Source organism: Alosa pseudoharengus, unplaced genomic scaffold (genome assembly GCF_046254945.1).
Source record: "Alosa pseudoharengus isolate Yale_2024_CS ecotype anadromous, Long Island Sound unplaced genomic scaffold, YU_APseudo_1.1 YU_APseudo_1.1_scf_22, whole genome shotgun sequence".
Taxonomy (NCBI): Eukaryota; Metazoa; Chordata; class Actinopteri; order Clupeiformes; family Clupeidae; genus Alosa; species Alosa pseudoharengus.
In genome coordinates, this window is record NW_027468680.1 from 3,790,630 (window position 1) to 3,805,629 (window position 15,000).

The following is a 15,000-nucleotide window of genomic DNA, read 5'->3' on the forward strand; positions in this document are numbered from 1 at the left end:
GTAGCAGGGAATTCAAGCCAAACCGTTGCAACTCTGCCATCAATCATTATGTTAACCCCGCCTAACGACTCTATACACGATTTGAATGGCCTGATAGAAGTTTCATTTTTCGAGCTCACAATCCAACGGAGAGTTGCTAGACTAGCCCTGGCAGCAAATGTAATTTGCTGCCGCTAGGGTGCGTCTAGATTTCTAGGCTATCAGGAATGTGCTTCTGTAAGAAATGTAAGAAATGCTTCTGTGTGTGTGTGTGTGTGTGTGTGTGTGTGTGTGTGTGTGTGTGTGTGTGTGTGTGTGTGTGTGTGTGTGTGTGTGTGTGTGCTATTGTAGGAACGTGCTTCTGTAAGAAATTCGCTTGCCACCCACTCACCCCACCAACCTTAGGCACCTGCTTATGTTCTTTCTTTTTTATTTTCTTTCACAAATCACCACTGCTTCACAGAAATCACCACTGCTTCACAGAAATCACCACTGCTTCACAGAAATCACCACTGCTTCACAGAAAATGAGTGCCCACCGGTTCTGGGCTCTGAAGGAGCCTATTGTTGACTGAGCTGTCCAAGTTCAGGTTAAATGGCTGTAAGCAGCTTCTTCTCTATGAGTTTGGAGGGGTAAGACCTATGTTGATAGATAGATAAAAGCTTTCACTGCACAGGTGCGTTTTGGATAGAGTTTGGAGGGGTAAGAACTACTGTCAGTCCAGCTCGCTCTAAAGGATGGGTCATGACCTCTGAGAGACAGAGAGAGGTGATGGGAAATGCACTGGACTGATGTTGTTAATCCAGTGAGAAGATAGCTTTCACTGCATGCATTAAGCTCATGGCTAAATTCCATGCAGAAGCAAAGCACTCAAGTCTCCCCCATAGCAAGCACATGGTGTAAGAATGGATATGCAACGTGTCTGAAACATAGTGTGAATGTCACAGTGAGTGCAGACATCATATATCTATATATAATGTCTTGGTATGACATTAGCTAATATTATGGATTGGTTTCAGTGAAGAATGCCCTCGTGACAGGAGATGGATTGTGATATCCACTGTTTCACAAGTGGTTTGTTACTACTATCAGCAGTGCCCGAGGTTGCTGATATATTTGGCACGTGAAAAGTATTGGAGCATAATTCATCTCCCGTTCCAGAATTAGACTAAGATCGTTATCGTCTAATTGTGCTAAGGACTGTATCAGAACTGGCGCCATCTTGCTCCCAGCCCACCATACATTGGCATGAGGAGGCATGGCATGGCATGGCACTCTACATGCCCTCACAGCTTTGGCTCAGAACAGCAGAGGCACTCCTGCCACACATACCACATGGCCATGGCAATTGTCCACTGTAAATCATTCAAATGGCATGCATTGCCACATGGGCATCTAGGGTGGTAATCACTTATATTTTATTAACTTTTAGATTTTTTGGAGATAGAGAGAGAGAGAGAGAGAAGCTTAGCTTAAACATTGCTATCTGTTGGGTGAGCCCCAGCCATCTGGGACGGACTTTGACTGTATCTCAGTGCCATAGCTTGACTGACGAGATTAATCTGGCGGAGGGTTCTGCTGGCTTGGCCGCGTGGATTAGCACATGTTACAATCCCTCCGGCTCGCCATGCCTCAGCGCGCCATGCCTCGCTGACATCTGTTTGTCCACCACGACTCTGTCCAAATATGGAGGGGGGACGGCCGGACAGGTCCATCCAAGCTCCATTTGATCGCTAATGATACGTGTCCAGGAACAGACAAATTAGCGACGACAAATCGTTTCATGTGCATTGTTCTGTCACATAGACACCTGTTTGTGATGGTCAGTGCACGATTCGTGCACACTTATCTTATATTGTACACTGTCTTGATACATTTTATTGTGCTTAATATCAAGCAACACATGAATAGTTAAACGTATGGTTGCAGTTTTTCCTCTGGAAACTAATTAGATTTATGGATACACCAATTCCAGTGGAGGTCAGATGTTGCAGATAAGCAGGAATGTAGCGACAGGGGGTGGATTGGCACAGACATATTGATTTCTCGTAGGAAATGTATTTCTATGTTTGTCATTCAGCTAATTTGAAAAATGTCACGATAACAGAAGTTGAGTCTTCTATGTCCTCTAACTTCAGGAACAAGAAATACAGACAGCTGTACACCTCTGAAATATTCCCAAAACTATGTGTGCACAGATGGTTGCATATTGCCTTTAGGCAGATGTCATTTATCTTGCCCTTGAGTTAAACAATCTCCACAGTCACCAAAGTAATTGTATAAAGATACAGTGTTTTATTCTATATACAGTGTTCCTGAGCACATAGGATCAGTTGAGGTGACTGTTAACTGGTAGAGTATGTTTTGCTGTCCATACTTCAGCCATCTCTCTGATAATCTAATCGGATTACAGTTGGTGAACTGTACAGTATAGTGTAGGCTGTAGTCTATGTGGTTGAAATCTCATCTAAATCTTTCCTTTAACCTGCATTATTTGCCTGCATATGGACTGTATGTACGTGATCATGGACCAGTCAGGCCGTGGTCAGGGCTTAGAAGTGTTTGATATCTTCATAATCCTAATCCCGACGAGATGAAGGTGAAATGGAATGGCTGAGAGTGTTAGCGAGTGTTATCCACCGTAACAGGACAGTCACACACTGTGCTAAGTGTCTGTCTGTGTCGACATCAACGTTGAAAGCCAGCAGCATGACATGAGAACTCACTCAATCTCTCTCTCTCTCTCTCTCTCTCTCTCTCTCTCTCTCTCTCTCTCTCTCCCCATGAGGAGAAAAAAGCCCTCACAAGCACAGATGTCACAAGCACTGTTTCTCCCTCTGTGGGCAGTGAGAAGATTGCAGACGCTTGTCTTCTCAGCATGTACAGTGCTTGCTGCAGGGTCAAAGCAGCTGTGGGCACAGGAGATTCCATTCTATTTCATTCCAGGTCGTCGGGTCCCTGTCATCACCAGGAGAGATGTGCTTTCAAACCTATCATCTTATCTGTATGTGACACATCAAATGTGTCACGTTTTCCTCATCTCTCTTTTCTATTTCAGGCCCTGCTGTTCCAGTCGGTGTCGATGTGCAGGTGGAGAGCTTGGACAGCATTTCAGAAGTAGATATGGTAGGTAGGTCGGTGACTCACTGTGTCTAACCTCCAGGCCCAAGTCAATTTGCTCTGCATTTCATGGACCTTGTTTCAAGTCGTTCCAACCAACAACTTCATACGATCGTAACAACTTTCTTTTTTTTTTTTACACCAGTCTTTGCAATTGCTGCCTTCAGTTGTGCAAATTGATGTGAAATATAAAAAGAGACCGGAGCTGAATATTTCCTCTCTCTCTCTTTTTTGGTGGTGTGTTCCCCCACTCTGACAGATGACACTCCTGGCTCTGATGCAGATTTGTTTCTGTATTCCCCGGTGGGAAAGCCTCTTTGTGATGTAACAAAGACATTTTAGGACTATTGTTGACGATACATAATTATGGGCAGCACCAAATGTTGGCTGTTACATAACGCTGGGGAAAGACAGATATGGCAAGAGTGAAAGATGATCTGCTTTAGTGATTTAATGTGGCAGAAGTGCAGAATAGGTCCTTCTACACCCCCCCCCCCCTGTCAGGAAGAATGAGCCGAACGTGAATGCTCTGCTTTGGCCATGACAGGAGCCGTGTCTCTTCAGATGGAAAAATCAAGGACTGCCATGGAAATTGCATGCAATTATTTGATGCACAGCAGTGGACCCTTGTATAGAAAATCGAGCCATCTAAACTCACCATTGTTAGTGCAGAATAGATAAACCCATTCTGATGGACGTCTCAATGCCCACCTCCTCACGTTCTTGTTTTGAAACGCATCTCTATATGTGCCCATATGCATATAAAAAGGTATATACCATACACATTTCCACTTACTGTTGACTTTCATATCTTACTGACTATGCAGTTTGGTGTCTTCCAGGGCCATGCAAATAATGTCTTTGTGTAAGCACTGTGCTTGGCGCGTGGAGTAAAGGCATTTTTCCAAAAAATCTTAATTTCCACAAAACCTTACTCCATTGGAACTTCTCCTGAATAAACACCTGCCCAAACACACTGGTGCGTGCATGCCCATACACACTCACACTCACGTACACTGAGGCTGACTGAGAGTTTGAGCAGCTGCTGGAAGGTGACTTAGTCTGAAATTCCCCTCGTTTTTCAGATACCAGCTTGTAAACATCATTGTTTCACATGTTCTTTACCTGCAGTACTTGTGACTGCATATGAAACGGCCTACTTGAGAATAACATGCATATTTGTCTCATATGTCGTGTTATATATGGCAGTGCTCTTTAAAGGAACACATCATTTTTTTGGAAAATAAGCTTACTTCCTGTCTACCCCAGTGTTAGATAAGAGGATAGGCCTACATACTCTTCTTTACATGTGTACATTTGTCTCATATATATGACAGTCCTCTTTAAGTATTCAGTCCTCTGTAAGCTGCATTATTTATATGCCTCACGTCTCATCATGTTCCATATATTATTATTTCAGCTTTTCCTTGATTTGTATATGTGTACGGTACGTGTTGTATGTGACATCACGAGCCGTGCTGATTCATCCACACATCGGGACGAGACTTGGGCATAGTGCATAGTAAGCTTAGTGAAAGAAGTGTGTTTTGTTAACATGGGCATAGTGCATAGTAAGCTTAGTGAAAGAAGTGTGTTTCGTTAACATAGGGATAATGCATAGTAAGCTTAGTGATAGAACTGCCTTGTGTTAACATGGGCATAGTGCATAGTAAGCTTAGTGATATAACTGCCTTGTGTCACTGTAACATGAGGATAGGGCATAGCAAGCTTAGTGAAAGAAGTGCCTTGTGTTAACATGGTTTGGCTGTGGCAGCTCAGGGAAGCAGATGCCTTTAAATCATTGTTGCCAGTTCAGATGCGGTTTTGGTGAAGAGTCCTTGAATGCTAAATGTCCAACCATACTTTGTGTCCAGGCAGGCAAGGCAATCATGCCAATGCTATGTCAGGAAGCTCACAGCTGTTGCTGGGCAGATAGATAGATAGATAGATAGATTGATTGGTTGATTGATTGACCTTGAGTTGCTGTGGGGACAATGTAATAATGCCCTTGTAATATAATTGACATATGTAAGTTGCTTTGGGGAAAGCTTCTGCTAAATGTGAATGTAAATGGCGGACTGTTTGTTGTGCAGGACTTCACCATGACTCTGCTTGTTGCGCAGGACTTCAGCATGACTCTGCTTGTTGCGCAGGACTTCAGCATGACTCTGCTTGTTGCGCAGGACTTCACCATGACTCTGTTTGTTGCGCAGGACTTCACCATGACTCTGTTTGTTGCGCAGGACTTCACCATGACTCTGTTTGTTGCGCAGGACTTCACCATGACTCTGTACCTGAGACACTACTGGAAGGATGAGCGGCTGTCCTTTACCAGCACCACCAACAAAAGCATGACCTTCGACGGGCGCCTGGTGAAGAAGATCTGGGTGCCCGACGTATTCTTCGTCCACTCCAAGAGGTCCTTCATCCACGACACAACCACCGACAACATCATGCTGCGCGTGTTCCCTGACGGCCACGTCCTCTACAGCCTCAGGTAGATGACGTATCTGGTGATTTATCTGAATATGTCAGAATATCTCTATTAAACTTTTTAAATTAATAGTTAAGAAATCAGATGTGAGACATCTGTATTCTGTAGCTATGGAAATTATTATGAAATAGAAGTGTCTATCAGTTGGACCTATTTCACACTGTTTATAACTTCCATATTTAGTATGTTATGTATGAAATGCAAATCGGGTGTGTTTTTATTTGGTTTGCCATGATATAAGCATGAATACACAGACCGTATGCAGCTTTTAACAAGCTACTAAAAAAAGAACTACAGCTATCACTGAAGAGGAAGAAGAAACAAACAAACAACATCTAAACAAACAAACAACATCTAAACAAACAAACAGGTGCATTTGCATGTTGGTCGCGTCACTGTTAAAATTAGAAAGATGCTGGTGGCGTGTGGTGAGTCAAGGTCAGCGAACAAGGTCAGAGCTCAGGGCAGCCTGTGAAGTGTGTGAGGCAGGACAGTGTGTTCCCGCTCCAGGGCCGCTGTACTATCGATGGGACTGGCCCAGTTCATCTTGGCTGGCTACCAAATGGTGTTTAAGTGAATGAATTCAGTCGGAGCAGTCGGAGTCTGAGCAGAGGCAATTGTGCTCACAAGTTAGTGCCTCTCTCTCCCTCGTGAATATTACATGAGGAAGATGTGGCCCGTATGAGCGATGCGAGGCGATGGCTCGCTTGTGTGCGGCAGCTGCATGTGATTTGGTGGCTTGTGTTTATTTACCGTTACTCGTATCATCTCTGATGTGCGGATGGATGGGGCCTAGGCTTTCTCTCTCTCTCTCTCTCTACGTCCGACTGTAATGTGTTTTTCTGTTTTGCTGTGCAGAGTCACAGTCACGGCAGCCTGTAACATGGACTTCAGCCGGTTCCCTCTGGATTCACAGACTTGCTCGCTTGAGCTGGAAAGCTGTGAGTACATCCTGGCTGACTGCTCTCTCTGTAGTCCGTCCTTATCTATTTCCCTGTTTATATATCTTTGTGCGAGATGTTGTATTGGCAGGAATGAAAAACAAAGTCTCTCTCAAGTCTAATACCCTGCGGGTTCTCTCCGTCAGACGCCTACACGGATGAGGACTTAATGCTGTACTGGAAGAATGGGGACGAGTCACTCAGCACGGACGAGAGGATTTCCCTGTCTCAGTTCCTCATTCAGAAGTTCCACACCACCTCCCGGCTGGCTTTCTACAGTAGCACAGGTGCACACCACATAATACCACAGACACAACCCAGATGGAATGTGTGTGTGTGTGTGTGTGGGGATGGAATATGTGTCTGTGCGTCTCTAGATGGAATGTGTGTGTGTGTGTGTTGTTTATCATACAAATTAAATTTATTCATATAGCGATTTTTAGGGGATGAAAATACAATACAAAGAGTCTGAACTAGTTATACCAGTTATAAGCAACAGTGTGTGCTTTGATGTGCCAGCCACAAAAAGGGATGAAAAAGCTCTTAGGACCTTATTCAAAACAACTGTTCAGTTTCAGACGTGGACTGAGTACATATTGTCTGTGGTATATTGAAGCCTATACGATGTTTTGTCATCCAGATCCTAACTGTGTGTTTGTGCATGTGTGTGTGTGTATCCATGCATGTGTGTGTGTGTGTGCGTGTTTGTGTGTGTGTGCGTGTTTGTATGTGTGTGTTTGTATGTGTGTGTGTGTGTGTGTGTGTGCGTCCAATACGTGTGTGTGTTTGTGTGTGTGTGTGTGTGTCTGTGCGTCCATGCATGTGTGTGTGTGTCCATGCATGTGTGTGTGTGTGTTTGTGTGCGTCCATGCATGTGTGTGTGTGTTTGTGTGTGTTTGTATGTGTGTGTGTGTGTGTGTGTGTGTGTGTGTGTGTGTGTGTGTGTTTGTATGTGTGTGTGTGTGTGTGTGTGCGTCCATGCATGTGTGTGTGTGTGTGTGTGTCAATGCATGTGTGTGTGTGTGTCCATGCATGTGTGCGTATGTGTGAGTGTGTCCATGCATGTGTGTGTGTGTGTGTGTGTGTGTGTCCATGCATGTGTGTGTGTGTGTGTGTGCGTCCATGCATGTGTGTGTGTGTGTGTGTGTGTGTGTGTCCATGCATGTGTGTGTGTGTGTGTGTGTGTGCGTCCATGCATGTGTGTGTGTGTGTCCATGCATGTGTGTGTGTGTGTGTGTGTGTGTCCATGCATGCGTGTGTGTGTGTGTGTGTGCTTGCGTCTCTGCGTTTATTCTATTCTTCCTCCAGGCTGGTACAACCGCTTGTTCATCAATTTCACTCTGCGGAGACACATCTTCTTCTTCCTGCTGCAGACCTACTTCCCCGCCACACTGATGGTCATGCTGTCCTGGGTGTCCTTCTGGATCGACCGCAGGGCCGTACCCGCCAGAGTCTCCTTGGGTCAGACAAGAACCCGATTTTGTTTTATAGACCCTTTCAACCAAAGATTCTAGAGCGGAGCTCTGTTCTAGAATCTTTGCTTTCAACAATAAAAACAAAAACAATGACTTCCTTTTTAACATTCCATATGTTATCTTAATGAAGAGGAAGTAGATTGGGACCCAAATAGAACGTTAAAGCATTGTTTTTGTTTTTATTGTTAAAAGGGTCTATAGGCGACTGTACAATGACAATAAAGGCTATCTATCTGTCTGCTAGGGTTAAAGGAATTATCCGGAGTAAAATGCACTTTAGATCGATTTCCGGATGATTGGGGGTACATACGTTGAGTTGACATCAAAATTATGTCATTCGGATGTGTTTTGAGAAAGTTCGATTGTACCGTTTTCAGTCACAACTCGTAGCCTGGAAGTGAGCGGGGCATTTCAATTGCGCCGCTACAAAACGCTATTTTTATACCTCTTCTACAGTTCCAAACAACATAACACTTACGTGGTAGTGAGTAGAGGGTCCCTAAAGCCAAACCGAAGTATCCCGAGGTCTTTATGTGGTCGACTAGAGAGTCCAGAATGAATTTCATCAAGCCAGTACCTTTCCGGAAATGTTGCCATCTTTGCCGCCACCTTCAGGGGAAAGTCCGTAGGAGTCTTATTGCTGAGTGTGTTGTAACACGCTCTGGAAATTCACAATTTCGTCGCCGTTAAAAAAAAAAAAAAAAAACATAGTCCAGTATTTCTTTCGAAATTGAAATGAAGTTGTATGGACTGGACTATGTTTTGTTTTTTTTAAACGGCGACGAAATTGTGAATTTCCAGAGCGTGTTACACAGCAATAAGACTCCTACGGACTTTCCCCTCAAGGTGGCGGCAAAGATGGCAACATTCCCGGAAAGGTACTGGCTTGATGAAATTCATTCTGGACTCTCTATTCGACCACATAAAGACCTCGGGATACTTCGGTTTGGCTTTAGGGACCCTCTACTCACTACCACGTAAGTGTTATGTTGTTTGGAACTGTAGAAGAGGTATAAAAATAGCATTTTGTAGCGGCGCAATTGAAATGCCCCGCTCACTTCCAGGCTACGAGTTTTGACTGAAAACGGTACAATCGAACTTTCTCAAAACACATCCGAATGACATAATTTTGATGTCAACTCAACGTATGTACCCCCAATCATCCGGAAATCGATCTAAAGTGCATTTTACTCCGGATAATTCCTTTAAGCTCTACAGCAGGGCTGTCAAACATAAAGCCCGGGGGCCAGATCAGGCCCGCCAGCATGTTTCATACGGCCCCTCAGATGTTTTGGTTAGGAAGGGAAAATTAGAAAAAATATATATATTTACATCCAGTTGTCTTCAACAATGTGTAATAAGCAATATCTCTATGATAATTGATAAATTGATTAAACCTAACACTACAAACCATCCTCAGCAAGGAAGAAGCAGAAAAACTAACATGGAGGGCATGTTCAAGAGAGAAAGAGCAGTATATGACAGCAGTACATTATTGTGTACTTGTTTGCTCATACACTAAGTGATATAATCAAACAACACTGCAGGAAAATGATAATGACCTTGACAATGACGGCCCCCCATGAGGTCTCATTCCAACAAATCCGGCCCACTACCTGATATGAGTTTAACACCCAGTAGAGTGCTACTGTATAAAATCTTCATTAAAAAAATTGTTGAAATTCTTTTCACAAAAATTCTGCTATTTTTATTTCCATAGTTAGACAGATATATATTATTAATAATTATATGATTACTTAGATAGACATAGTAAAACTATGTATTTGCTAAGATTTCAAAATGACACTTGAACAAGTTTCATACACATAAAACACTTACAAATATTGCCTTCAATATCCACATAAGGTGTAATAAAAGATGAATAAGCATTCATGCTGCATAGGAATATGCAGAAATGTAAGAATATATGAATGTGAATAGGCATAAGGTGCATAGATATACAGTAAGTGTATATGCTGTGTGGAATGTGCATAAGGTGCATAGATATAAGTGTATATGCTGTGTGGAATGTGCATAAGGTGCATATTTAAGTGTATATGCTGTGTGGAATGTGCATATTTAAGTGTATATGCTGTGTGGAATGTTCTCAGACTGAGAGTTCTGGCGTGATTGTGTTCTACCAGGTATCACCACTGTGCTCACGATGTCCACCATCATTACTGGAGTCAACGCCTCCATGCCTCGAGTATCCTACATCAAAGCCGTGGACATTTACCTGTGGGTCAGTTTTGTGTTTGTGTTCCTATCGGTGCTGGAGTACGCCGCCGTCAACTACCTGACTACGGTCCAGGAGCGACGAGACAGAAAGCTCAGAGAGCGAATGAGAGAACAGGTAAACCTCTTATTTTCACTGCATTCATTGTAATGCATGTGTTGCTGTATCTATCTCTTGTACAATCTCATGTTTACTTCATTCTAAATCTCTGATGTTTTATTTACTGATTTGCTTGTTTGTTTGTTTGTATTATTTTTCTTTCTTTTTTCTCTTATTATTGTGTTAAATGCTCCAAATGTAGAGCACTTTGAGCTGCATTCCGTGTATGAAAGGCGCTTTACAAATAAAGCTTATTATTATTATAAACAACACAGTAGCCAATGCCGTCTTCACCCAGAGGCCTGTGAAGGTATTGATGCTGGGATCTATGGTCTTTTAGGCCCCCCACCGTCCACTTCAAGGCAGTGCTGCCTGGAAGGCGCTAGGGTTAGTCAAGGGTTAGGGTTAGGTGCCTTGAAGTCAACGGTGGCAGCGCTTCTTCAAAATACCATCAAGCTGCCGCTGGACAGGTGGTTTCGACTGTGCTCCATTCAATAATGATTTGTATGCACAGATAATATAGTTTGGATGTGGCATGTAGGGGTCAATATTTTCTATTCAGCAGTGGTCCTCGGGCTGCACGTCAGTTCCAAAACCCCCTGCTGGTGGGGCAGTGAGTTCAGAAAGAGAATGAGAGAACAGTGGACACGAGTGGACACGGCAGCACATGCAGTCCTCTCCCCGCGGCCTGTGAAGGTGCTGCGTTCAATAATGATTCGTATGCGCAAATAATGAAATTTTGATGTGGGGGGAGAAGACTGCATGTACTGCACTGTCTACTTGTGTCTACTGTTCTCTGTGGGTCATATCTCTCGACATCACATGCTGTATTTCTGTGTCTAAACAACCAACTGTCCTCAAATGTAAACATACATTTTACTACAAACACAGTTAAACCTGTGTTACTACACAGCAAAAACGATTTGTTGTTCATTACAATGATATTGCGATACAGCAGTAGCTGTATTTTGAATAATACATATTTTTGACATGGGAGAGGTGGTGAGACCACATGCACATGTTCTACATACTGTAATTAGAATGGAACTAATTACAGTATGTAGAACATGTGCATGTGTCGAGTGTGTAGGACACAGTATATGGGATAAAAAAATCATTATATATTGCAGAATTGACTTGCAATACTGAACTTACAGTTGGAGTATCATAAAATGCAAAGAAACTTTGCCCACTTATTGTGATCGTATCATAGGCCTCACACCCACTTAACATATGCTTTACTATGGCCTGTGGTGTGTGTGTGTGTGTGTATGAGGTTGGGGGAAGTATGGAAGAGCTCCCTGTCTGAGTATAAACACAGGCTAGATATGAAGCCAGTTTGTGTTTGCTGAGGGACTTGGTGGGAAAAGTTTTGTAGATTTTGTCATTGAACCATGAGAGACGGGATCAAGTCAATGATTGTCTAGAAAAGGGGGTGTGGGATGGGATTGCGATAACGTACTGTATGACAGAGGAGTTATTTGTGGAAGCAGGAAGTGATCTTATTTTGTCATCTGCACCTCCCAAGACTCTTCCACTTACGGATTAGAGCAGAGAGGATTCAATTTTACGGCGATGATGATTTTCTCTGGCTGGAGCTTGATCTGTGGATAAATTCACCCAAACTGATTTGGTAGCTAATGCTGACGACAGACCAAATATCGCCTAAATATTGTTTCTCCTGCGTGGAATAATGATATGTTTTAAATCCTTTAAATTCCTCCACACCAATCCATTCCTGCTCAGACCCAGGCATTGCCAGTTCCGACTCAGATCAATGGCAGAGTCTGCCACAGTGTGTGTTCGGCGCGGTTCTCTCTCTTTTTACTGGTAAATGGGCTCTCTGTAACACACCCACGAGATTGGCTTTTGCTGGATCACGCTTTGCAATCAGGGCTGCAGTCCCCATATGCAGGGGATGGTTCTGGGAAAGATCGAACCACGTTTTGGCCCAGGTGGCATTAGTTGTGTGCCAAATCAATCAACCCCCCCCCTCCCTCCCCAACCAATCACCAGATCTCAGGGGTAGTGTTTAGCCGTGATTGACAATCACCACATGTTTCCAGCCATGCATGTTTTCAGAGACACAACTGAAGCATTGTGTGCTTGCAAAGCTCTTACCAGCACCACCTGTCCATCCCCCCCCCCCCGACCACCACACTTCCTGTCCATCTGCCCCCCCCCACTCCCCCCCTCCCCACTTCCTGTCTGTTGCAGTCGCTGCCCTGCACCTGTGGCATGTCCCACACTGGCACCATGATGGGCGACGGCACGTACAGCGAGGCAGACACCAACAGCCTGGCGGGCTACACCGAGGCCCCCATCATGCACAGCGAGGAGCGGGAGAAGCAGGAGCACATGGTGGTGCACCTGTCGGTGAGCAGCGAGTCCACCGCCACCAAGAAGAAAGGCGGCCTGCGGGCCTTCCGCATCATCCAGAACACGCACGCCATCGACACGTACTCCCGCGTCATCTTCCCCGGGGCCTACATCATCTTCAACCTCATCTACTGGTCGGTCTACTGTTGATCGGACCAGGGTCGCCATGCAGGCGGAGCAGGCAGGCCTTGGGGCACTGACCCTCAAGGAACTGCGGAAACAAAAATGCCTCCTCACTGAGAGAGATGAGCACAGACTGGAGTGTTGCAGCATCTACTGTTCCTGTTGTTGTGAAAAAGGTTCCGTGGTTGTTTTGTTCTTTCTTTCTTTTTTCTTTTTTTCCAAATGCCAGCTGGGTGCCCACAGAGACTGCTGACGCGCCAGGGCACCCAGTGCCCGTCTCCAATGCTCTTGTTTATCGTGGGGACGAAGATGAGACGGAGATTGGAGCTGGATGTTTTTACTTCAAAGATTTTATCACAGACATTTGATATGTGCTTGAAATAAAGTGACCCACCAAATGTCAGTTTAATTCTGATGCTGTTTTCAATGTTACAAAGTGATGTTGGTGTTAGCTTTGCTTTCAGTTAGATTGATCTGATATTTATCTGTGTGTTTGTGTGTGTGTGTATGTGTGTGTGTGTTTGTATATATGTACACATGTCTCTAACGGCTCCCACACACAGCTGCGTGCTTCGCGTTGCTGGAGACGCATCCCATTCACTTTACATGGGCTCACGTGATCCGTTGCCGAACTGAATTGTGGGTCCGTCGCGTCGCGTTTCTCCCGCCGCTCGCGTTGAGGAGTTCAGCTGTTGCTGCACCGACAGACGGCACCGGCCAATCAAGCCAATCTACGGACGGCACCAACCAATCACATTACGGTTTTACTTCAAGTCATTTGCATAGCTACTGTCGGGAACACCCACTGGCATGCATTGACGGAACGCAGCTGTGTGTGGGAGCCGTGTGAGTGTGCGCACATGGGTGCATTTGTGTGCAAGCGTGCATGTGAACAATCGTTCATGAGTGTATGTGTTTCTGTCTCTTTGGACAAAATTCCTTAAATAAATAGCATGTTTGTACTGTAATGTACATGGTTACGTCAAGCATTTGAAGCACTTTTAAAAGAAATGTGGCCCTATTTTGCTATCTAAGAGGGTATTCTAAACAAAGTGACTGAAATGTGGGGGGATTATGTCAGCCAACGAGCTCATGTATTGTTGCATTAGTATGGACATGTGATAGTGTATATCTCCTTCTAAGATATCTCACAAATGCTGATGTTCTTCAGGCAACATTGTATTTATAGCTTTTTAACCATTAACACACTGAGCTTAAGGCAAGGGGCTTCTTGATTTAATCATGTTAAACTTGATCAGTCCTGTGACTAGCATCTTAAACTGCCTTAAGTGACTTGGTTTGATTTAAAAAAACAAAAACAAAACAAGAAGTGTAACTAGATGGTTGTCAGTGTACTGTTACAGAGACATTCTGTTGGTGATAAAGCTACTGCAATGTTTTGCTTCTTTTAAATCCATGTTTGCATTGGTGGAAAAGAATGTACTAATGTATTTATCATATTCTATATAATAAACAGACATTAAAGTAAAAGTATTTTCAAAAAACAAATCTCTGCTCTGTGCATTCATCAAGTCAACAAGTATAGCATTGTATTACCGACAGTTGGAAGCTGTATGATTGAATTTCACTGTCACTCAAAAGCGCGCGTTCAATTTGAATCTTGACGTGCGCTGTGACGCAGCGTGCGCAGATTATCGGTTGCTCGGTGGATTTGCTGCTCTCGCCTGGAAAAGCTGGTTAGCCGACTGATTCAAGTGAACGGCCTGTAAATACTTCCTGCGTTAACATACAAACTTAGCACCATAGCCCACTGCTCGCCACCTGCAAGCGTGTTGACAACAGATGCCCTCATAATCGTAAGTAAGCAGAAATGCTGTATTTTATGTCGTCGTTGTATTAGTTTCATTCGTTAGAAGATTTGTGCTGATCTGACAGACACTGTTGAGCACTGTCAGTCAGTCAGTAGCGATCAAACTTTGGCTGTATGTGATATTATGTGACAGCTATTTCCTATCCCTCGCCACGTCGAATGAATGGCAGATTTGGCAATAACAACGCGGAACCATGTGTTTGTATTCGTTTCCTATGTTTTGCGCGTAACTCAAACGATTCGCAGCAGTCCTGTCACAAGGTTTATCAATTGGATCCTCCTGTCCCAAAATAGGAAGCGCACATGTAGTTCACCTGAGGTCG

General features: G+C 44.0%; 2 protein-coding genes across 4 annotated transcripts in view; both read left to right on the top strand.

The window, feature by feature from the left end:
• Positions 1-12,873, top strand: part of gabrr2a (gamma-aminobutyric acid type A receptor subunit rho2a) — an 18,584-nt gene extending 5,711 nt beyond the window's left edge. Inside the window, exons 3-9 of the mRNA XM_076299842.1 lie at positions 3,038-3,105; positions 5,373-5,596; positions 6,452-6,534; positions 6,681-6,821; positions 7,843-7,995; positions 10,154-10,362; positions 12,562-12,873. Of these exons, the coding sequence (XP_076155957.1) occupies positions 3,038-3,105; positions 5,373-5,596; positions 6,452-6,534; positions 6,681-6,821; positions 7,843-7,995; positions 10,154-10,362; positions 12,562-12,873 (1,190 nt within the window). The remainder of the gene's footprint in view (positions 1-3,037; positions 3,106-5,372; positions 5,597-6,451; positions 6,535-6,680; positions 6,822-7,842; positions 7,996-10,153; positions 10,363-12,561) is intronic.
• A 1,664-nt stretch (positions 12,874-14,537) lies between these two features.
• The window catches only part of syne3 (spectrin repeat containing, nuclear envelope family member 3), a 37,768-nt gene continuing 37,305 nt past the window's right edge, over positions 14,538-15,000 (top strand). For 2 of the 3 annotated variants that reach the window (XM_076300281.1, XM_076300283.1), the window contains exon 1: positions 14,538-14,663. The gene's annotated coding sequence lies outside the window, so the exon portion shown is untranslated. The remainder of the gene's footprint in view (positions 14,664-15,000) is intronic. The other variant, XM_076300282.1, reaches the window with a different exon arrangement.